Here is a 23,908-nt window from a genome sequence, read left to right on the forward strand (position 1 = left end):
TTTTTGGGCTCGAGACCAGTTCACATTCCCTTTTGAGGTATCACATGTGGGTATTGTGTCAATGCTGTCCTCTTCTGAATTGGTATTTTGATCTTCCCTGTCTCCATAAAAAAAATCAATGGTCCTCATTTTTTTGTGTTCTTCTTCATGTTGGTTAGCTTTTTCCTGGCTTTACAATGGGTTTCTGCTTTTGGGGCTCAGGGATTTCTGTCCCAGGTTTCTTGTTCTGGGAATTGTGTGCCTAGTTACTGGCTTTGTGTGCTATGGCCTCTGGTTTCCTGAGGTGTAGGGGAGGTGTTGTCTGGCTGCCAGAAGTCTCCTCTTCCCCTGGTGGTGTTCTCCAGCACCATTGGTCTCAGCTGTTGTCTGTGCTGGTGTCTGCCACTTCCCTTGGCTGTGCAAAGTCACGTCTGAGTTCCTGGTGTTGACCCTTGCTGGCTCCACCCTTCTGGGACTCAGGAGTTCCTGCTGTTGGCCACTGAAGTCCCACTTCTGTCTCTCCTATTCCAGTGTTTTTCCTGAGGAATTCTCTGGGTCAGTGAGGGAGGGAGGGATCAGAGCTGTTTAGCTGGCCATTATATCTCCCGGAAGTTCAAGAAGTCACGTTTCAAACCTTTGGGCTGCAAGCCTCAGGAGTAGATGTCTCATGGCCACAGGCCCTGTGCTGCTGCCTTCCATCGCTTCGACCAACTCCCGTCCTGTGTTGGGAGGCCTGAGGATCTCTGCAGGTTTCGGGCACCCAGCCTAACCCCCTTCACTTATTTTTCAGCTTCTCCTTGTCTACTGTTTCATGTCCTACTGCATACAAACATGCCTCTATCTTCACTTGATCCTTCCATCCCTGCTATTGTCCTATATATCTTCTGCCCTTTATAGTTAAACTCCTCAAAAAGGCCATTTACGATAGATGCCTCCACTTTCTCTCCTCTTGTCTCTTCCTTCTTTTCTCAGGCCCTTATAATTTGGCTTTCAACCCCCTCATGCCACTGAAATTGCTCTCTCCAAAGTTACTAATGATTTTAGTTGCCAAATCCAATGGCCTTTTCTCTGTCCTTGTTCTCTTCAGCTTCTCTGCAGCCTTGGCACTGTAGATCACTCTTTCCTCATTACTCATGTCTCTCTTGATTTTCAGGACACCATATTCTTCTGGTTCTCTTCCTATATATCGGACCACCCCTTCTCAGTGTCCTTTGCTGGATCCTTATCCATATCACGCCCACTAACCATAGGTATCCCTCAAGGTTCTGTCCTGGTCCCTTTTCTCTTCTCCTTCTACACTACACTCAGTGGTCTTATCAGCTCCAATGAATTTAATTGCTGATGATTCTCAAATACACCTATACTGCCCCAGTGTATCTGCTGACTCCCAGTCTCACATTTCCAACTGCCTTTCAGACATCTCAAACTGGATATCCAGTAGACATCTTAAACTCAATATATTCAAAACAGAACTCATCTTTCCCCCTAAACTATTACCCCCTCCTACCTTCCCTGTTACCATAGAGTACAATACCGTCCTCCCAGTCCCCAAGGTTCACAACCTAGGAATCTTCTTGGATTACTTACTCTCACCCCCATATCCAAGCTGTTGCCAAGGCCTGTCAATTTCACCTTTGCAACATCTCTCAAATATACCCCCTCCTCTTCTCTGGTACTTCCAACATTCTAGAGCAGGCCCTCATCACCTCATGCCTAGACTATTGTAATAGCCTGCTAGTGGGTCTGCCTGCCTCATCTCTCTCCCCACTCCAGTCTATCTTCCATTCAGCCACTAAAGTGAGTTTTCTAAAATACAGATTCAATCACGGTACTCCCTTACTCAATGAACTCCAATGGCTTCCTACTGCTTTCAGGAGTGAATACAAAATGCACGGTTTGACATCTAAACTCCTTCATAACATTGCCCCCTCCTACCTTTCCAGCTTTCTGAGGTCCCTTCCAACTCTAAAATTCAATGTTTCTCTTTTCCTCAGTACCTAGCCACACCACTCCCATGTGCCCATAATGGTCTCACAATTCAGGCCAATTATGACCAGGTTCATGCTTTCTTTTCCTAGCTTACTGCTGCTTGCTTCACTGCTGTCCCTGACCATGGTGATGACAATTCATCATAAAACTATTTCTTTTTCCTAAAGACAAAATTTTGAGGTACTAATCTTTGATTCAAGAGAAAAAAGCTTTCTTTTAAGTCCTAGATTTTACACCTCCACATAGTAGGCATTCATTGCAGAGATTCAGTGAATAATACCACTGCTCTTACTCTAAGCTTGTAGTTTAGTAAGGGAGCTAAAACATGTACAAGACTAACTATAATACAAGACTGAATATCAAAGTAAAATCACAGAAATTGATGTGTTGTGGGAATACAGCTGAAGAAGACAAAAAAAACTTCAGAAGATTACATTTGAGCTGGACCTTAAAGAATGGGTAGGAACCTTTGCTGGAGCCAAAGCTGGGAGAAAAGGCATTCCAGAAACAGATGTGAACAAAGGGAGGAAAAATGTCTGGAATCCATTTCTAGAATGGCAAGTAGTCCAGTTTGGTCAATGTATAGGATGAACAAAGATAAGTATTGTAAAATTAGTCTGTAAAGACAGTTTGAGGTTCAAGCCAAGCCACTGAGAAAGAAGTGCTCTGAAGGGAAGAAGAGAGAGTTTACTATGTCATTGGAAGGACTAGAGTAGCAGGGAAAAAAGCATCTATCCAGGAGTCGAGAGAGATTCACTCAGGACAAGCATAGATAAATATGAATGCAGAGGAATAGCCACCCAAGGGAGGAAGCAACTTCAAGAATTATAAGCCCTTACAATAGAAGTACAATTTTCCTTGTTTTTAAAACCTAGTGCAAGAGTTAGTAATTGTCTCTATTTAAGGTAACTAAATCTTTAAAACTGCACTAAGATTTTTAGGACACCCTGCACATGTATGGTTTGTTTAGTAAGTCATCTTACTAACATACATTCATTATATACTATGAACAATTAATGAATAGCAAGTTTAGAAGCAGATAAAATTCAGACTCAACATTTTCATGTTGTGGCTTCCCTACACTTCCCAAAGCACAGATGCTGCACTGGAGTGCTCACTTGGACCTTCTCTTCTTGGTGTTGTCACCAATTACAGTACCTTCTTCCAGGACTTGTTGCTGCCATAATCCATTCCTTTTCTTATCTCTTTGATCTCCTATTCAATAACTCGTCTCCTCAGAGTGTGGTTCTCCCTACATTCCAATATGTAAGATAACCTCATAAAACCATGTAGGATGCACCAAAGCTCCTCCCTCCAGTACTTGGGCCACATATATGTATTATAAGAAGGGCTATCTGAAGATGATAAATAATTATTTTGTCTTTCTATTGTATTGTGTTGTATTTTAATGTATTTTTAATTTATGGAACAAAATAAACATTTCCATAACATAGTACAATAAAAAGATGATATTTATACATGAAACTACCAATCTATTATGCACAACTTGCTATTACTTTCAAATATACAACAAAATTATCATGTAATTTTTTTCTTTTTTTTCTTCCCTCCTCCCCCCACCAGAGATGGCTATCATTAGACACAAAAGATGTGTGTGTATGTATACACACACACACATATATATACCTATTTCTGTGTGCGTATGTATACACATATTATATATAAATATATATACACACATATACATGTGTATGTAAAATTATTCTATATATATATATATTTCTACTCACCAGTTCTTTCTCTGGATGAAGATGGTGTCTTCATATGTCCTTTATAGTTAATTTGGGTATTTACAATAGACAAAATAACTTATTTGCTCAAAGGCATTCTTAAAACAATATTGTTGTTACTGTATTCAATGTTCTCTTGGTTCTGCTCATTTAGCTCTTTATTATTTCATGCAAGTCTTTACATATTTTTCTAAAATCATTGAGCTCATCATTTCTTATAGCACAGTAGTATTCCATCACAATCATATTGATTAATATATATTAATTTATAAACCAAAAGTAAAAGAAAATGAGCCAATAAAGATGAAATTGGCATAAAATCTCTTATATATGTAAAATCAATGAAATTAATTGTCTTAAGAATAAACAAAAATGGCTCTTATCCCTTAAGAGGTTGACAACTCACTCTTGTCCTGGGCTATGTCCCCTCTGGCAATTTTGCTTCCTTACCTGACCCTTGAGGCAAAATGGAAACTAGATAATTGGTGCAGGTAGGCTTCCTCATCATAGAAAGAACAGTCATAACCTAAAAATATTCCAAAGGCTATTTCAGAACTCTATCATAATTGATATATACCTATAGCCCCAGCTATCAGGAAAACAAGTTTACTGGTAAGTGGCATTTTTCAAGTATCACATGTATTAATTCCATGAGCCTAATTTGGGTGTCCTGGGGAGTCATGTTTCTTGTAATAGAAAGTAATCTATAACTTTTCCATTGTAGTGGTAGTAATGGCGAATTCCTCCATTAAAGCCTTGGATAATCTATTTCTGATATTTCCCAATCACAACTTGGGGCAGTCTATCAGTGGATTTTATGAAAATTACAAAGCCCAGAAATTCTGTACCTCTGTTGCTTCTAGAGATTGTGAAGAGAAAGGTGAGTATCCAAGCTCAAGTAACAGCTTTTTCTCTCCAGCCTTCCATGTTTAGTAATTGAAGGAGAAGAGATAGTGTCATTAAGACCACTGTCAGTACAGAAGTTATTTCCCAGCATGGGGACTCTCTGTGAAGCAATTTAAGACCTCAAGGAAGACAAAAAAGGACAAATGCCTTAGAGGTCTTAGTAGTAGTTTACTCTCCAGAAAGTTAATTACACCAATCCTTTCAGACCAAGAGGACTTTGCTGAACAGGAATAGGGTTATGGGGCTCAGTGTCTGAACTTCTGACAGAAAGCAAGCAGTCAAACTCTGTGTCAAAGGGGGAAGGTAGTTTATAAATACCTTTAGCCTCTTTAATCCATTAAAAATCTTAAGACTATGACTCATAAACTGAATATTTTAGAATAGAAAAAGAAGAAGAATTTAATGGGCCATTAAGCCAGCCAACGATTAGCTTAGGTTTAATTCATATTCTTTCTGACCAAGAAGTCCAACTTTGTGGTGTCCCCAGGATCTAATTTCTGTTAGTCGTATTGCCTTGATAGTACAGATATGGATGATAGTAACTGATTGAAACCCTAAAACAAAAAGATTGTAAGACAGCCTGAAATAAATTAGACTAGTCTTGAAATTTCTGTAATGTTGGAGAAAAGGGCAAGAAAGTTTTCATCTCAAATAGAAACCCTACTTAAAATCTTGTCTTCTTCACTAAAACGTCCACATAGTGGCCTCTAACTGTTTTTCAGTGAAGGTGGTATGGAAGTTAAATTAGCCCAGCTCTGTGGAGTGCCCGCCTACACATTCAAGTAGCTATGTCATGGAAAGGGGGGCAGAGGGTGGAGTAAGAGGGGATTATGGAGAATGTCACTTAATGAACTACGTCCATAACCTAAAATATGTCCTTGGTATCTTTTATTCATCTATGTATGATTGAAGATTATTATTCTGTCAGATCATGAGTGACAACAATATAGGCGAGCCAGAATAGTGACTCTTTTTGGTAATCTGGTTATTTCTAGGGAACATAGATTATACCTAGAGGCAACATGGTGTAGTGGACAGGATGATAGATTTAGAGTCCAGAAAACCTGATTTCAAATTCTTCCTCATAAACTTAATTGCTATGTCTATTTTGACAAGTCATTTAACCTCTCTGTTTCCTCATCAATGACCTTTAAGTTCTGTTCCATCTCTAAATCTATGATTCTGTGATTCTATGATATATAGTAAAGGTATGATACATTAAGTGGTCAGTCTGTGTAGGGACAAGTACATGAATACCATAAATCCAGGTCAGAGACCGGTTAATTAGCAAAAGAAGAGGGAATCAAGCAGCAGGAAGCAGACAAGCCAATTAATAGGCAAGTATACATCAAGTGTGTACTTATTAAGCACCTATAGTGTTCCAGGCAGGGTGACAGGTGCTGGGGATACAAGGACAAAATTTAAATTCTCCCTGCCCTCAAGTAGCTTATATTTAATAAGGGAAATAACATGTGTACATGTAAGTACATATTAAATACATATACAAAATATAGGTTAATTTGGAGGGGAAATGGCACTTAGGAACTAGGAAATCAAGCAAAGCTTCATGTAAAATGGGAAGTTTGAGCTGAGTTTGGAAAGAAAGAAAGATTTGAAGAGGCAGAAGTGAGCAGGGAATGCATTCCAGGCATGAGGTCCAGCCAAGGCTAGAACTATAAAAGTCATACAAGAGACAGCAAGAAATGCATTTTGGTGGACGCTAGAGTTCATAAAAGAAGACTGATTAGTGTGACCGAGGCAGTGAGAATAGGATCAGGTCAGGAAATGATCACTAAAGGCTGGACACCTATGGAACACAAAAAACATGGACCCAGGCACAGAGAGACTGCCTAACCAAGGTCAGGAACCCTGGCTTGAAGAGGCCTGAGACAGAAGCCAAAAACCCAAGATAAAAAGGAAGCCATCAAGAAGAGTCTCATTGGGTGAAATAAGGATCTCTAGCAACAATGTCATGAGCCCAGAGAACATTTGGATTCTGTTTTGTTTGTTTGTTTGTTTGTTTTGTGCTGCCTGCTCAATGAGGGTGTCAGAAGCACATGGTTAGGCATAAATGCTACCTGCTTTGGATTTTGAGGAAAGCAAAGGCCTCCTCTCCAGGGGTGGGGAACCTCAGCCTTCTAGATCCTTGGGTGTGGCCTTTTGACTGAGTCCAAGTTGTACAGAATAAATCCTTTTATCAAGGGAATTTGTTCGGTGAAGTTTGGATTCAAAGGGCTATACTCGAGGACCGAGAGGGCCACATGTGGCTTTGAGGCTGCCGGTTCCCCACCCATGGCCTAGACTACCTAGAAACTTATAAAAAATTGTTGAGAAATTTATCTTTACTCTTTGCCCCAAACAGAGCATTCCATTGCCCTACTTCAGTTAGCTAGCAAATAGGTGTATATATGTGGCTACATATGTATATATATATATATATATATATATATATATATATATATATATATATATATATGAAAAGTCTTAAGTTACATTCTAGTACAGAGATGTCAGGCAGCTGGTTGCAATATTACTAAGTGTTACCCAAACCAGATTAAAATATATTTGGGAAACATTTAACAAAATAAATAAAAATACAATATAGATAACATTACATTTTAAAATTAAGTCCTGCAGGGATCTTTATGTATAGCTTAGTGCCCCTCTCTACTTTGATAGCACTGTTCTCTGTCACACACACCCCAAAGGCTCTTCTCCCTTTAAAAGGTTTCCAACTCTTCTCATAAGCTTTGTCTCCTGTAGCATTTTTTTCCTTACTTTTTCCTTGAACAGAGTGTTAGGAAATTGTATAATGGTGCCTGTAATTTTTCTCATCACAAGAGAGTGGGTCAGTATCCTTTCACCTGAAAGGTTCAGAAAGAATTTGTCTTAGGGGCAAATTTATAATTAGTGTGATTGAGTTTCATTATCTCAATCCTTTTATAGATGTTTTATGGGACTTAGAGGTTTCCACAGAAGAGGTACTCAATGAAACAACAGCCTTTATCTGGCATATTTTAACTCTCATAGTGGAAGGCATAAGGCCTAACTTAACAGCTAGGGGCATGGTGCAGAGCCAAAGGAAGTTGAGGCAAGTATCCCAGAGCCTAGAGAGGAAATAACCAGATCTCTGGAGGAACAGGATATATCCCTGACTCAACCAGGAACCCCAGATATTAAGGAGTAAGATCCAGGACTTTTTTTTAAATTTAATTTATTTATTTAACATATTTAGTTTTCAGCATTGGTTTTCACAAGAGTTTGAATTACAAATTTTCTCCCCATTTCTACCCTCCCCCCACTCCAAGATGGCATATATTCTGGTTGCCCTGTTCCCCAGTCAGTCCTCCCTTCTGTCACCCCACTCCCCTCCCATCCCCTTTTCCCTTCTTTTTTTTTGTAGGGCAAGCTAAATTTCTAGTCCCCATTGCCTGTGTATCTTATTTTCTAGTTGCATGCAAAAAACTTTTTTTTGTTGTTTTTGAACGTCTGTTTTTAAAACTTTGAGTTCCCAATTCTCCCCCCTCCTCCCTTCCCACCCACCCTCCCCAAGAAGTCAAGCAATTCCACATAGGCCACATGTGTATCATTGTGTATAACCCTTCCACAATACTCATGTTGTGAAAGACTAACTATATTTTGCTCCTTCGCAACCCCTCCCCCTTTATTGAATTTTCTCCCTTGACCCTGTCCCCTTTTGAAAGTGTTTGTTTTTGATTACCTCCACCCCCATCTGCCCTCCCCTCCATCATCCCCCCCTTTTTTTTCTTCTTCCCTCTTCTTTCCTGTGGGGTAAGATACCCAATTGGGTATGTATGGTGTTCCCTCCTCAGGCCAAATCTGATGAGAGCAACATTCATTCATTCCTCCCTCACCTGCCCTCTCCCCTCCTCCCACAGAACTGCTTCCTCTTGCCACCTTTATGCGAGATAATATACCCCATTCTATCTCTCCCTATCTCCCTCTCTCAATATGTTCCTTTCTCATCCCTTAATTTGATTTTATTTCTTTTAGATATCTTCCCTTCATCTTCAACTTACCCTGTGTCCTCTCTCTCTCTCTCTCTCTCTCTCTCTCTCTCCATATATATATCTATATATATATATATATATACACACACACATAGATATATACATACATACACATTCACTTATATATGTATACATAAACATATATACATATATGCATATTCCCTTCAGCTACCCTAATACTGAGGTCTCATGAATCATACATGTTATCTTTCCATCAACTTTAGTAAGTCCCTTGCAATTTCTTTTTCTTGATTACCTTTTCATGCTTCTCTTGATTCTTGTGTTTGAAAGTCAAATTTTCTATTCAGTTCTGGTCTTTTCACTGAGAAAGCTTGAAAGTCCTCTATTTTATTGAAAATCCATATTTTGCCTTGGAGCATGATACTCAGTTTTGCTGGGTAGGTGATTCTAAGTTTTAATTCTAGCTCCATTGACCTCTGGAATATCGTATTCCAAGCCCTTCGATCTCTTAATATAGAAGCTGCCAGATCTTGGGTTATTCTGATTGGATTTCCACAATACTCAAATTGTTTCTTTCTGGCTGCTTGCAGTATTTTCTCCTTGATCTGGGAGCTCTGGAATTTGGCGACAATATTCCTATGAGATTTCTTTTTTGGGATCTATTTGAGGAGGCGATCAATGGATTTTTTCAATTTCTATTTTGCCCTGTGGCTCTAGAATATCAGGGCAGTTCTCCTTGATAATTTCTTGAAAGATGATATCTAGACTCTTTTTTTGATCATGGCTTTCAGGTAGTCCAATAATTTTTAAATTATCTCTCCTGGATCTCTTTTCCAGGTCAGTGGTTTTTCCAATGAGATATTTCACATTGTCTTCCATTTTTTCATTCCTTTGGTTCTGTTTTATAATATCTTGATTTCTCATCAAGTCACTAACTTCCACTTGCTCCAATCTAATTTTTAAGGTAGTATTTTCTTCAGTGGTCTTTTGAACCTCCTTTTCCATTTGGCTAATTCTGCCTTTCAAGGCATTCTTCTCCTCATTGGCTTTTTGGAGCTCTTTTGCCATTTGAGTTAGTCTATTTTTTAAGGTGTTGTTTTCTTCAGTGTATTTTTCAGTATTTTTTTGCGTCCCCTTTAGCAAGTCATTGACTTGTTTTTCATGGTTTTCTCACATCCTTCTCATTTCTCTTCCCAATTTTTCCTCTACTTCTCTAACTTGCTTTTCCAAATCCTTTTTGAGCTCTTCCATGGCCTGGGAATAGTTCATGTTTTTCTTCGAGGTTTCTGTTACAGGCTCTTTGACTTTGTTCAATTCTTCTGGCTGTATGTTTTGGTCTTCTTTGTCACCAAAGAAAGAATCCAAAGTCTGAGACTGAATCTGGGTGCGTTTTCGCTGCCTGGCCATATTCCCAACCAACTGACTTGACCCTTGAGTTTTTCGTCGGGGGTATGACTGCTTGTAGACTAAAGAGTTCTATGTTCCTAGTTTGGGGGAGATGTGCCAGCTCTGGCACACCAGCACTGCTCCTTCCCCAAGAACCCCCAACCCGGACTGGACTTAGATCTTCAGCAGGCTGTGCACTCCTGCTCTGATCCGCCACTTAATTCCTCCCACCAGGTGGGCCTGGGGCCGGAAGCAACAACAGCTGTAGCTGCCCCACCTCCGCTGCCCCCGGGGCTGGAAGCCGAACCGCGAACTCCTTCCACTCCCGCAGCTTTTCCCACTAACCTTCTCCACTGTCTTTGGTGTTTGTGGGTTGAGGGGTCTGGTAACTGCTGCAGCTCACTCATTCAGGGCGCTAAGGCCCGCTCTGCCCGGCTCCTGGTCTGGTTGGTCTGTGCAGCTCACGCTGGGCTCTGCTCCACTCCGTTTCCAGCTCCCAGCTCCCACCTCCGTGTGGGATAGACCTCATCCAGAGACCATCCAGGCTGTCCTGGGCTGGAGCCCTGCTTCCCTCTGCTGTTTGGTGGGTTCTGCAGTTCTAGAATTGGTTCAGAGCCATTTTTTATAGGTTTTTGGAGGGACTCGGCAGGGAGGTCATGCTAGTCCCTGCTTTCCAGCCGCCATCTTGGCTGTGCTGCCCCCAGGACTTTTTTTATGTATGTGTACCTGTATCTGTGTGCAAATGGGTAAGAAAGATATATGAGGATTAAACTGTACATAGCACCATGGAAAACTACTAACATTGATAATTCATTATAGTAACCAAACAAGAAGAGAAAAACTGAAAATCAGATTACATTTACGTTAATTGTTTACCATTTATGTGTTACCATAGGAAAAATAATGATCAAAATTCACATTTATGTTGCATTTTGAGGTTTGTATAGTGTGTTCCTCTTATGACCCGTATGAGGTAGTTAGTGTAAATGTTGCCATTAGTACCCTTGTGCCTGTGACATATATCTGAGAGAGAATCAAAAGACCCGTACAGTTTCCAAGTCCAGCACATTTATCACTATGCTGTACTATCATTTTATTACATACACTCCTGATATTTTTTCCTTTGTTAGATTATCAGGCTGAATGCTGTCCAATCTTCCTCATTTGTATAGCATGATCACAACTTTAAAAAATTGGAGGGAACATATGTGATAAGAGAACCTTTCCGAATATAGTAGACACAGAAGAAAGAAATCAGATCATCCCATGAGTACATCTCTTTTTGTTATCCTCAGGTATTATATATGAGAAGAATATTTATTCATGGATGGGTCATGGGATTGGAAAATATGTTGCCTCAATGGCTCTCTCAGGCCTCATTTTCCTTATCTTACTTTTTCTTATTGAGAGCCAAGCCTGGAAATTGAGAAACAGATTGAGTCGATATATATTCTTTCAATGCTATTCAAAGTGGCATAAGGTAAGTGACTAAGAGTGTTATTTAGGAATGTAACATTTTCTGTAAGACTTTTCACAGAACATGGAATTTTTCCTCCCATCGTACTGGCTCCTGTATAGTACGTGTTAGCTGCCATCAAATAGAAGGAGAGACTTACACATGTCCCAGCACTCGGGGGTTTCTCTGAGCAATCAAAATACAACTGTAACACTTTATAGTATCATAAGATCATTAGAGCTGGGCAGGGACCTTGAAGGCCACTTAGTACAAACCCCTCATTTTTCAGATGAAGGAACAGAGGCAAAATAAGTGGCCAAGGTGGGATTTGAAGCAAGGTCATCTGACTCCAAATCCATTGACCTTTCTGCCATATCATACTGCTTTTGACACATACAAAAAACCTTTCATTCATTTATATCCAACAGTTTTATGCATTTAAATAGACATAATACTAACAAGTGATATTCATAGTTTTAAATAAAACATATATATAAATTAGGCTGATAATTTCTATTTTTCACCTTCACCTTCCATCCTTTACCTGTAGACTAGTTTATTTGGCTTTATTCTAGTTCATGGATTTGTTAAATGACTTTGCCTTATATAACTCTATAACTGTCTGAGCTTTTGTCACAGAGTAATACAACATCTCATGTACTGCTTTTTTGCGGGGGGTGGGAGAGGAAGAATATGAGAGGAAGGACTTTAAACATCTACTGCTTAACTTCTTACTTCCATGAACCATGATATCATCATTATTGGTACTGCCTCCTTTAATGCAGATCACAATCTCTCTATGCTTTGCTGGATAACCTTTGTTTCTATAACTGACAGATTTCATTCCCTGGCTGTGAACTTTCTGGTAATGAAATGAGCCTCTACAAACTTAGCTAAGCTGGTCCACCTGTTCTGTCACTGTTTCTGGGTACTGTTCAGGCTTGTACTTTAATGATAGCTAATTGTTCGTTTTTATAAGTAAATGATAAATGCCACAGATACTACCCAGGAGGAATAGATTATTTTAAGGGTTTTAGTAAACAGTAAACCAAAAGGAAAAGTAGGCATCTAAGGGGAAAATAGAAAACAGAAAAGGAAATAACAGTACAGCCTGGAAACTAGAAAATACTGACTGCTCAGGTAGTTGATAACCTAGAGTATAACTCTAGTTGGACTGGGGATAGAAATGGGAGAATCAGAAAGATCTGCTGAAGGACAGCTCCTCCTGAATTAGGGGTAGAAATCATGAAATTAAAAAAAAAGCAGATTTCTTAGGGATCCAAGATGAGTGTGTAATGTGCCATTATGTTAGAGACCTTGCATGGAAAAGTAATGAAGAGAGATGGCTGGACAAAGGTATCTAGAAACTAATAAATTTTTACTAAGTGCCTACTAGTTATTATGGGGAACATATTGAAGAAAAGACAAAAACCTAGTACCAGTCCTTGAAGGACATAGAGTTGTAACCCAACAGGAGCTGAGATAATCTTTTGGAGAAAGACAATGAAAATAACTCTTTCATAGCACTTTAAGGTTTATAAAGCACTTTCATGACAACAACACTGTGAAGCAGGTAGTAAAGTTTTACAGATGAGGAAACAGACTCAGAGAAGTTAATATATCCAGGAACAAACAATCATCTAAACTCGTGGCTTGAACTCCTTCCACATGAAACAATAAGAGGCAGTCTGTGAGTGCTCATCTGTGTGGCACAGAATGTGAGTAATATAGAGTGCAGGGCTCCAGATAAGTGAAACTTACCTCATAAGATAATGGCTTCAGTATATAATTCTGTGTACCTGTGATTGTCTATACATGGTTTGTATCTTCATTGTGTCCTCATGCCCGCAGTATCTTTTGTTACTGTCTAGACACCTTATGACTTGTTATGAGGAATAAGGAAGAAAAACAATAAGGAACATGACAACCAAAGAGAACCTGGGTAACTCTGTTGTCCACAGCCATTCTTTTAGAAGCTAAGTTTTGTACTCAAAGCCTTGATTGGCTGAACATCTTTCATCAAAATTCCATTCCAGAAAAGCAAACATGAGTCTTATTTGACACAGAAGGATGTGGGCTAAAAGAGGCCATGCTCTAGGTCTGTGGTCCCCCAGGAAGGAGAAAAATAGAAGATATCACAGAAGATTTGACCTTAGTCTGTTTTATTACCCCTTTAGACCAGCATGATCTCTCACTCAAGTGTACTTTCTTATTCTCTTTTATTACGCAGCATTCCCTAAACTTCCATGGGGCATATGATAACAGTAGAGTCTGTAAAATCAAACCTTGAACTTAATCAATGCTTGTTGATTCATTTAAATATAAAGTTTATTTCTCATGGTCATCCATTACCTGGGCAAGAAAGAGACCTTTTCTTTGAGACTTATTCTAAATTATGGAGCTCACTGGGGCTCTAGAGCCAAACCCAGTAAGGAAGATTTTTTTTCAAATTCCTCCTACTTTGGTTCAGCATTGTCAGAGCTCCAGGTCATTTTGTTATTTTTATAAAAAAAAGTTAGTGTACCTTTAATTTCCTATAAAGTTTCCATGTCTAGCAGAGCTCATTGGTCAAGGCATCATGAGCCCAGTTTCCAGACCTGGAGGACAGTTTATTTTGAACCTCAGATCTGAGGTGATAGATGGGAAATCTTCCTTAAAGTGCTTTTCAGAGTTTCCCATCATCATCAGCATCATTAAACATCAAGCATTTATTAAACTCTTATTATGTATAAAATATTATGCTAAATATTTGGGATACATACATAAAAAGGCAAAAATAATCTTTGCCCTCAAGGAAATCATTCTAAAGAAGGAGACAACATGCAAACAATTATGTAAAAATATTGGAGGGCATGTGGGAAAGATGAGACAGGAAGTATAAGGTGGAATTTGAGCTGAGTCTTGGAGGAAGCCAGAGAAGCTAAAAGGAGGAGAGAGAGCATTCCAAAAATGAAGAGGACAGTCAGTGAAAAGATAAGAAAGGCCGGGAGGTAATAGTGTGGTGGATGAGGAACAACAAGAAATCTAGTGTTGCTTGATAAGAGAAAATGTGAAGAAAAGAAAAGTTTCTAAAAAGACTGTAAAAGGGCCCAAGTTGTGAAGGACTTTAAAAGTCAAACTGGATTTTACATTTGATTCTAGGAGTAACAGAGAGCCTCTGAAGTTTATTAAGTAGGGAGGATATGGTCTTTCCTAAAGGAAGATCACAATTGGCAGCTAGGTGGAGGAAAGAGTAGAGTGGGTAAAGACTCAAGGCAATAAGACTACCCAGCAGGCTATTTCTTTAGTCCAAGTGTGAAGCAACTGGAAGACAGAATGGTTTTTAGGGAAAGTTCTGTTTTGGACATGTTGATTTTGAGGTGCCTACAGGTCATCTAGATTAAGGTATTGGTGATGAAAGATGAGAGGTGAGTGCTGGATAAATAGATATGAGAAGTATCAGCATGATCGAATCCATGGAAGGTGATGAGCTAAGAAAGCTAGGTTATTATAGAGGAAGAAGAGAGAAAAGCCAGGATAGACCTTGAGAGACACCTAAGATTAATAGGTGTGACCTAGAAAAGGAGATCCAGCAAGAGAAACTGAGAAGGTGTGGTCAAACAGATAGGAAGTGAACTAGGAGGGAGCACTGTCACCAAAATCTAAAGAGACAGGTACTCAGGAGGAGAGAGTGATTAACCGTTACAGAAGATGGCGAGATCAAGAAGCATGAGGATTGAGATATGGCCATTAATAGGTTTGTCAGTAAGAGATCATTGATGACTTTCATATGATGTTGGAAGCCAGAATTCATAGGGTTCAAAAGAAAGTGAGAGATGTGGCAGTTCTAGTGGCATCCAGTGAGCTCTCACTGGCTCCAGAAAATCCAGGGGACAGGGTGTAAATCTCGCGTCGGGTGGTACCCATGTCTGCAGCAGGTGAACAGCTTCTGGCATGTTGGAACCATGTAGGTAATTGGCTCTAAGGGCTGGAACAGTCAGGTTTGAGGCGCCCGACGCCACTGCTCCCCCTCTGGGGTCCTTTCCCGCAGTTCCCCTGGCCTCCCCTGTGACAGCCAGCGCTGGCCGAACCCAGGCAGTTGCAAACCAGGGTTGGGGGGGAGGAACCCTTGGGGGAACGGGTTCCACCTGTCTCTTTCCCCACCCCAGCTGCTCTCTTACCCACAGCTACCCCGACTGGGGGAGGGTGGGCAGGAGCCAGGGATGAAGGGAAAAATAATAGTGAAAGACCATTAAGTAAGGTGAGATGAGCAGAAAAAGAGAGCTCTCAGCAAAGGGCCTCAGTGTTTTCAGTGAAGTATTAGGCAGTCCTCTGAGAAGGGTGAGAAGCATGTACAGTAGGATACTTAAGGAAGTATAAAAAAGTTTAGAATAGTCTTCCAGGTGATAGGATAGTGAACTGATTAGGAACCAATAAAAGGATTGTATTGCTACAGTAAGGGCCCAATTGAGAATATTTGGCATAAATTTGTACTGTTTCCAGTCAAAGAGATTTCATGATTTTCTCCAGTTCCATTTTGTTGAATAGTAGTAAAGATTGGGGTTTGGCAAGGCATGATCAGTGATAGAACAAAGGGGCAGGATAGTGGAGTGTAAAAGATAATGAATAATTGAACTGGATCACTGAGAGGTCAGGGTAGTCAGGGGAGGAAAGCATAGCTCTTGCAAAGGTGATGGCCTGAGAAAGAACTTAGAGGGTAGAAGGATTGGAGATCATGGTGAGAATAAACTGGGAAACATAGAATGACAAAAGATTATGATCAGATAAAGGAACTTCAGGGTTATGAAATTTATGACTCATAGCATGGTTAAGGATGTGAACATTTTTATATGTAGCTAAGGTGGGAGGGAAGAATAAGTAATGAGGAATTGTGAAGTTAGCAAGTTTAAGTTCAATAAGTCTCAAGGCACTGAATTCATTGAGCAAGGAAGGAGAATGTGCTGGAGGTCAATGGTGTGGAGAAATAGGTCATGGGAAATGAGTAGATTGAGGAACTGGTAAATTAGGGTGTTTAAAGGATTATCAGTATGTAAGCAGTATGTCCCCCTTCCAGTCCTTTCCTACAACTATCCCCCACCAGCTAACTTTGGCCAAGATGCTTGAAAGATGTCCACATCTTTGTTCCTTGTCTTTGGAATGTAGTCACAGGTAATCAGTGCAGCAACACAGCCCCCAGAGGATGCTGATGTGTCAAATGAGAAGATGAAAATTCGAGAATATCCTGAAGAAGCAATTTCAGTCATGAATTGTCCACTGATTCTTAGAGACCTCATGAAGGTAAAACTAGTCAGTGATCAAAGTTGTCCTGGGCTCTACTAACCAGGGGCATAAAAGGTGCATGTCAGTGTAGCAGATCTTTGAGTTCTGCATCTGTTCTCCCCTTAGGGTAGAGAAGTAGCCTATGCAAAAAAGGAAAACCTTTTTTATGTCCACCTTTGAAAGTGGAAGTGTTTGTTACACACTGGTCTGTAGTTGTTGTTCTTGATTTATAGGCATTATTTCTTCTGTATTATAGTCTCTGGGTTTTCTCAGGTATATTATCGGTGGATACCCATCCTGGCTGTGGACAGAATTTCCTTTGCAGTGATGAAAGGAGAATGCTTCGGGCTACTTGGTTTCAATGGAGCTGGGAAAACAACCACCTTCAAAATGTTAACTGGAGATGAAACTATAACCAGTGGGGATGCATATTTCGATGGCCGTAGCATCAGCAAGAACATCAAAACGGTAAGATACTACTACTAAGATCCAAAGTGAAATTATTTCCTGAGATATATAGGGTTGGAGACCACACCAGCAGATCTGGGTTCATAAGAAGATGACACTGGAGGTACTTAAGGAAGCAGTTGAGCAAAGATATGTTGGTAAAATAAAAGTAACCTCTGAGTAGAATATACCTTGTTCAGCCTCCTGGAGTGGGCGGCGGTGGGGGAGGGGGAAGAGACAGAACCGCTAAATTGTCTTCTTCATAGAGGAACACCTGCAGCATAGGTAACATAGATAAATGCAGGCTACAGTAGATTAACAAAGATGACTTTTACACCTGAAGTGGTATAAAAGACGAGCCTGAATGGAAAAGGAAGTAGCTTTGTCACATACAAGAGGAAGATATAACAGCAAAATAGTTTAGGTTGCATTGATCTGTACAAAATATTAAAATAAAAGTAGTATCCAGTAGTTTTTGGTAGCTTCTGTAAGAGGATTTATGAAATGATATGGACAAGAATCAAACAGGATGTCAAGGTATGTATGGATCTCATTCTGCACAGGAAAATAGTACTCATAGCAATGGGGCCACAGATCCATAAGAGAATGAAGTATATGAATAGATAGGTGTACTCAGATCATCTTAGTACCAATAGATGGAATCGACATAGAGTATTTTAAAAGCAAAACCACAGCACTTTTATTACCTTAATGAGCCCCACGTGTGCCAACAAGGACCCATCAAGCTGATCAACAATGGAGACCCTTGTCCATGAGTTCCAGTTATGTGATTTAAGACTCTCTCCTAATTTGCTTACTCCACAACCTCTAATTGCCCATAAAGAACTTGTCTTATGTTCACCAAACAATTCAGTACACATTTATTAAGTACTTGTGTGCAAGCCACCATGCCAGACACTGGGTATACCAAAAAAAAAAACCCAACCTGGTCCCTTCCTTCCCATGCCCCTTGCAATGAGCTTATATTCTCCGGAGGTGAGAGTGGGAAATACAACATGTACTTAACTCAAGCAATCACAGGGATCTTTGTTCCATCAGTGCGAGTAGTGCCTTCTAGTGGTACAAATTTTAACCCATTTTTGTCTGTTTTTTCCTTTGTGACTATTGTATATATTCTTCCATGTATCCCTTGTATATATCCTTCCATCCATCTAAATAATATGTATACAGATAAAATAATTTGCAGAGAGAAAACTGAGTTATACCTTCACCAGATGACGCCCCTCATGGCAGATGATGCCCACAAGGGCAGACGGCCTTGCTAGTGAAAATAACAAAAAGAATATCCTGACTCCAGTAATCTGACTTTAATATGTCAGTCAATTAATTAAACTCTTACTATGTGCCAGGCATTATCTTAAACTCTTAGGATATGAAGAGTGGCAAATATAGTCACAGTCCTCATGGAGCTTACATTCCAACGGGGGAAACAACATGAAAATAACTGGGAATATACACGATTACATAAAGAGTAGATAAAAGGTCATCTCATAGCGGAAGGCACAAGTGGCTAGGGAAATGAGGAAGATCCTTCCTCAGAAGGTAGGATTTGAACTGAGTCTCCATGGAAGTCAGGACAACTTAAAAGGCAGAGATAAAAGAGCATTCCAGGTATGGGGGTCAGCCAGTACACAGGTATAGAGACAGGTGCTGGAGTGTCACATGGTAAGTAGGCCAGTGTGTCTAGACAACAGATTGTTTGGAAATGATTAGTATAAGAAGACTGGGAAGGTAGAATGAGTGAGGTTGTGAAGAGTTTTCAGTACCAAATGGAAGACTTGCTATTGGGTTCTAAGATAATAGGTAACTTCTGGAGTAGAGAGGTAACACGGTCAGACCTATGCTTTAGGAAAATCATTTTGGCAGGTGAGTATACGATGGACTGGAGTGGGGAGAAACTTGAGACAGGGATACCAAAAAGAGGCTATAAGGGCCTGAACTATGTGAGCGGAGAGAAAGGGGTGTGTTATGAAGGTAGAAATGAATGAGATTTGTTAGTGGATTGTAGGTGAATCCAAGTGTGGAGTAGATGATGACAACAAGATTGCAAGTCTGAATGACTTGGGGTATAATTATACCCTCAAGAGTAATGGAAAAATTGGAAAGATGGGATGGAGGGCAGGCAGTGGCAGAGGAGTAATGAATATCTCATGTTTAAGTTTGAGATGATTACAGAATATCCAGTTCAGTATATCCAAAAAGCAGGTTGGTGATGTAGAACTTTATCTCAGAAGAGAAATTAGGGCTGGATTTGTAAATTTAGGAATCATCTGCATAGATATAATCATTGAACTTATGAGAGCTGATGAGATCACCAAGTGAGAGAGCATAGAAAGACAAGAGAAGATGACCCTGGACAGAGCCTTTGGGGAAAATCTTGAGGAAAGTCCATCTTTTGAATGAAAATCCAAAAAGACAGTTGTACTGATCCGACATGTAGGAGTAAAACCAGGATAGAGCAGTGTCACAGAAATCCAGAAAAAGTACCCAGGAGGGGAAAATGATTAACAGTGTCAGAGGATAAAGAGAGGTCAAGAAGGAGGAGGATTGAAAAAAGGCCATTAAGGTTTTCAATTAATTTTGGAAAGGGCAGCTTCAGTTAAATGAAGTTGGAAGCCTGAGTCTGTGCATTCACAATGGAGACATGAAAAATGGCCAGAAAAATATTGACATTCAATTATGTATTATGTTGTGGTTTACAAATAGGTACTTTTTATTTTTATATATCCGGGAACATGATGGCTTCTCTGAAAAAAATTGTCTTAAATATTTCTTTTCATAAATGGCACAAGAAAATTTGAAGAAGTAAAAAAAGATCTTAATAGCCTCTCACTGTGAGAAGTAGTTTCTGTGCAAACAGAAAATGTCTTGTGTTTTAAAGCCTAAAAATAATTGACAGTTACATATGTATATTTTAATGTACATTTCATAGTCCTGCAAATAGAATGATAAAGAAAATTGGCTCTTGGACTTTAAAGTTTCAGATTAATTGTGCCTAAAAGGCTACAAGGATTTTACTAAAATTTATACATTTAGGTATTGGAACACTTTCTTCCCTATAAGCTAAATTTAGCTTAATTTAATATATATAAGTTAAAGGTATTTGCACCCTTTTCTTGCCTCACCACAATGACAGGCTGATAATTCAATAGCAGTTTACTGAGACTTGATTTTATCCTCCATTCATATCATAGCTTGAAAACAGTAGGGTGTCCGAAAAAACTGCACAATTTTATTGGAAAGAACATTCCTACCTTTTGTCAGTTGTAACAACAATGCTACTTGCAGATACTGTGGCTGTGTAAAGCCAATAACACCAGCACACAGGAGGGTTGCTAGTACAGGTTCTTTCATCTGCTTTTCTAAGGAAAGCAACTTTAAGGGGTTTACAATCTCACTTTAATTAAACATACATATATCATCACTTAGTTCAGGGAAAAAAGTCAGCACCCTGAACTTCAGAGCAAATACAAACAGAAATTACAAACAGAGAAAATATAAACAGAGCAAATAACACAAATCAACAGACAGGCTTCTAGCTGTCTGACCAAAGCTATACATACATAGTTACTAGAGAGAGAGGCACCAACATCTGGGTTTTCAAAGCTGGGGGACTCCCTAATAGCTACCCAGAGTCTCCAATGAGTGAGCCCCAAGCAAAATGCTAACCTCAGAGTATATATACACTTCTTCAAGGTCAGAGGGCATCACAACCATGTGACTCAAACCCATGTGACCTAGGCCTTCCCATGAAGTAAACATGTCATTAAAGACTCCCAATTCAATCTTAATTGGAACAAAGGCAAAACTCAAAGGCCTTAGTACTGAGTACTCCAAAACAACAGCAACAAAAAAAGCAAAAAGTCCCACCTTGCTTGCCATTACATCAGTACCACTCCATCCATCCCTACCCAGGACTCAGCATGGGAAGCGCACCCCAGGATAGATTAAAATCATGGATCTGATACAATGTGTAATGATATTATATCGATCAATCGGCTTCCTTATTGCCTTGTTTGAAATATTTCCCTTTCTGGAGAGGAAGCTGTTGCAAACGTACAACAGAAACCTAGAAGGCCTGGGCACTTTCTAACGAAGCCTCGTGCCTGCTACTAAGATACGATTCCTGCCCAAATATTATTTGTACTATGACTTAAATGTAAATTGTGATAAATTGTGTTATTTAGCCGCAATGTCATTGTTTTATTTTTGTTATTGCTCCTTTGTTTCAGAAATATTTAATTTGGTATAATGAACTAAATAACTAAACTAGCCATTTTTTAAAATTGAGTTGGGATCTTTTAGAAAAACTTTTTTTAAATGGATACAAATACGGATTTTTAAATTGTTTTAAAAATTGTGTCGATAACTGGTTGTTATTTTACCTACATTTCCCAGAATATTTCTGTCCTCTTCTCCTTCCCTCCCTGACAGCAATCCTTTGTGACAAAGAATTTTAAAAGGGGGAAACAGCCCATTAAGACTAGCGCTAATATCCAAAGTGAAGCAATAGTTTTCCATGTGGAACGGCGCTCCGTACCAACAGAAATGGGAGAAGGCGCCTTTGCATATCTCTTGCTCATCTCAATTTTGTAGCGTTCAGTTTTGATTGATTTGTTCTTGTCATTTACATTCTAGTAGGCACTGAGTATATATTTTCCTTGATTCTGCTTTCTTCACTTGGTAATGTTCCGTTATATTCATGCACCATAACTTATTTAGCCATTGGCTAATCAATGGTCATCTACTTTAGTTCCAATTCTTTGCTGTTACAAAAGTGCTGCTATAAATACTTTGTCATTAACCTTCTTGAGGTATATGCTTATCATTGAAATCTCTGGGTTAAATAGAAAGATGGCTATTTAGTGATTATAATACATTGCCCTACTAATATAGAGCAAGCCTAATACCCATTAGCATTTATGTGAAAAGACAATTTCACTCATTTAATTGCAAGCATTGGAAATTGCTGTTTGAGCATGAGGAAATTGCTGTATTGAAATATTTTGGGACAGCAAATTTGACTAGTATATTTTGCCTATGACCTCACTTTGACCCTAGAAAGAAAAAAGTTGTTATTACCTCATTAGAGTCCAAATAGGACATTGGGCCTGGAGTCAGTAAGGTCTGGGTTCAAATTCTGCCTCAGACACTTACTAACTCTCCGATCCTAGACAAATCCCTTCAGCTCTCAATGTCTCTACCTTAGTCGTCTCCTCCTCTCCCATGGGTTCAAGTATCATCTCTATACAGATCACTTTAGCACCTATGTAGCCAGCCCTCATTTTACCCCTCAACTCCTGTCTTACATCACAAACTGCCTACTGGATATCGTCTGGTAATATCCCAAATTTAACATATCCAATCCAAAGTCAGTTATTTAGGGAGCTGAACGTACTGTTCCACTAAACTTCTTTCTTTCTGTGGAGGATAGTCACCCTTCCAGTTAGCCAGATTCACCATCTTATAATCATCTTTGACATGTCCCTTTCCCACACATATAATCATTTAACAATATTTTACCTCTATCTTCTCTGGCATCCCCTCTCTCAGCCATCATATAGCCACTACACAACTTCAAGTTCTCATCCCTTTCTATCCCCATTACTTTCAGTGATTTGCTTTGAGGGTAATATGCAAACCTCTTAACCTGGTATTTGAGGCTCTCAACCATCTGGACCAACTTATTCTTTTCTACCTTATTCAGATCTACTTCACCTACTCTCTTGCCCTAACCAAACTAGACTACAAGATATTCCACAAACTCCACATTCCATCTCCTACCTTTCTGCATCCTCACAGGTCACACCCAAGCCTGGTATGTCCTCCCTAATCTCTGTCTTTCAGAATCCTTATCACAGACACATTGAGATTGCTGCTCAAGAACACCAGACTCCCACAACCACACTTTGTTCTTTCTTTTCCTACTCTAAAAATAACCAGCCCTGAATAAATAACCAGTGTGATGAGCCAGAGAAGCCTTGCTTCTTCCAGATTTCACAGTCTGATTGCTGTCAGCTTCATCATGAAGAAGAGTGGCTAGTACAGTCCTGAGGACTTTCTTTCCATAGCTGCTGCCTTATCACCCTCATGGCTCAGCTGTCCTGTCATCCTTTCTGTGTTACATATTTTATTTCTTACATATTCCCCCCTAGCACTGAACATAGCAAATGTTCAGGAACTAGTTGAATCGAATCCAGGTAAAAAGCCGGAAAACAGGACCAGTTTATTCCAGTGGGCTCCAGCCGCAGAGAACCTTTGGCCCTGATATTAGCAGGGAAATTGTAGAGGAATAAATCTCATTAATTAGAGATACTAACCAGTAGAAGGAACTCCATGTCTTGCATATAGAAAGCAAGTACCCAGGGAAATAGCATTTTTTTCAGTCCCACCCTTTGACTGAAACCATTTCCTGGGGCACTGAACTCTTATTTCAGGTACAGCGACGAATCAGTTACTGTCCTCAATTTGATGCTCTGCTAGACTACATGACAGGAAGAGAAATAATGTATATGTATGCTCGATTGTGGGGGATTCCTGAAAATCACATCAATCGTTATGTGAAAAACATGCTGAAGTCATTGCTCCTTGAATCCAATGCAGACAAGCTCATACGGAACCTCAGGTGAGATGCTGTCCTTCCCTAGTCCTTCTTTTGTACATATCTATGACCTTTAGAAGCAGAATCAGAAGGGAGCAGGGGATTCCTAATCAATATGCTT

The 23,908-nt window shown here is 39.6% G+C and overlaps 1 protein-coding gene across 1 annotated transcript in view; it reads left to right on the forward strand.

Moving 5' to 3' along the window:
• Window positions 1–23,908, forward strand: part of LOC118834192 (ATP-binding cassette sub-family A member 3-like) — a 351,631-nt gene that overhangs the window by 314,309 nt on the left and 13,414 nt on the right. Inside the window, exons 24-28 of the mRNA XM_036741640.1 lie at window positions 4,444–4,599; window positions 11,299–11,483; window positions 16,602–16,736; window positions 16,992–17,186; window positions 23,624–23,811. Coding sequence (XP_036597535.1) covers window positions 4,444–4,599; window positions 11,299–11,483; window positions 16,602–16,736; window positions 16,992–17,186; window positions 23,624–23,811 — 859 coding nt within the window. The remainder of the gene's footprint in view (window positions 1–4,443; window positions 4,600–11,298; window positions 11,484–16,601; window positions 16,737–16,991; window positions 17,187–23,623; window positions 23,812–23,908) is intronic.

This window comes from Trichosurus vulpecula, chromosome 1 (assembly GCF_011100635.1).
Source record: "Trichosurus vulpecula isolate mTriVul1 chromosome 1, mTriVul1.pri, whole genome shotgun sequence".
NCBI lineage: Eukaryota > Metazoa > Chordata > Mammalia > Diprotodontia > Phalangeridae > Trichosurus > Trichosurus vulpecula.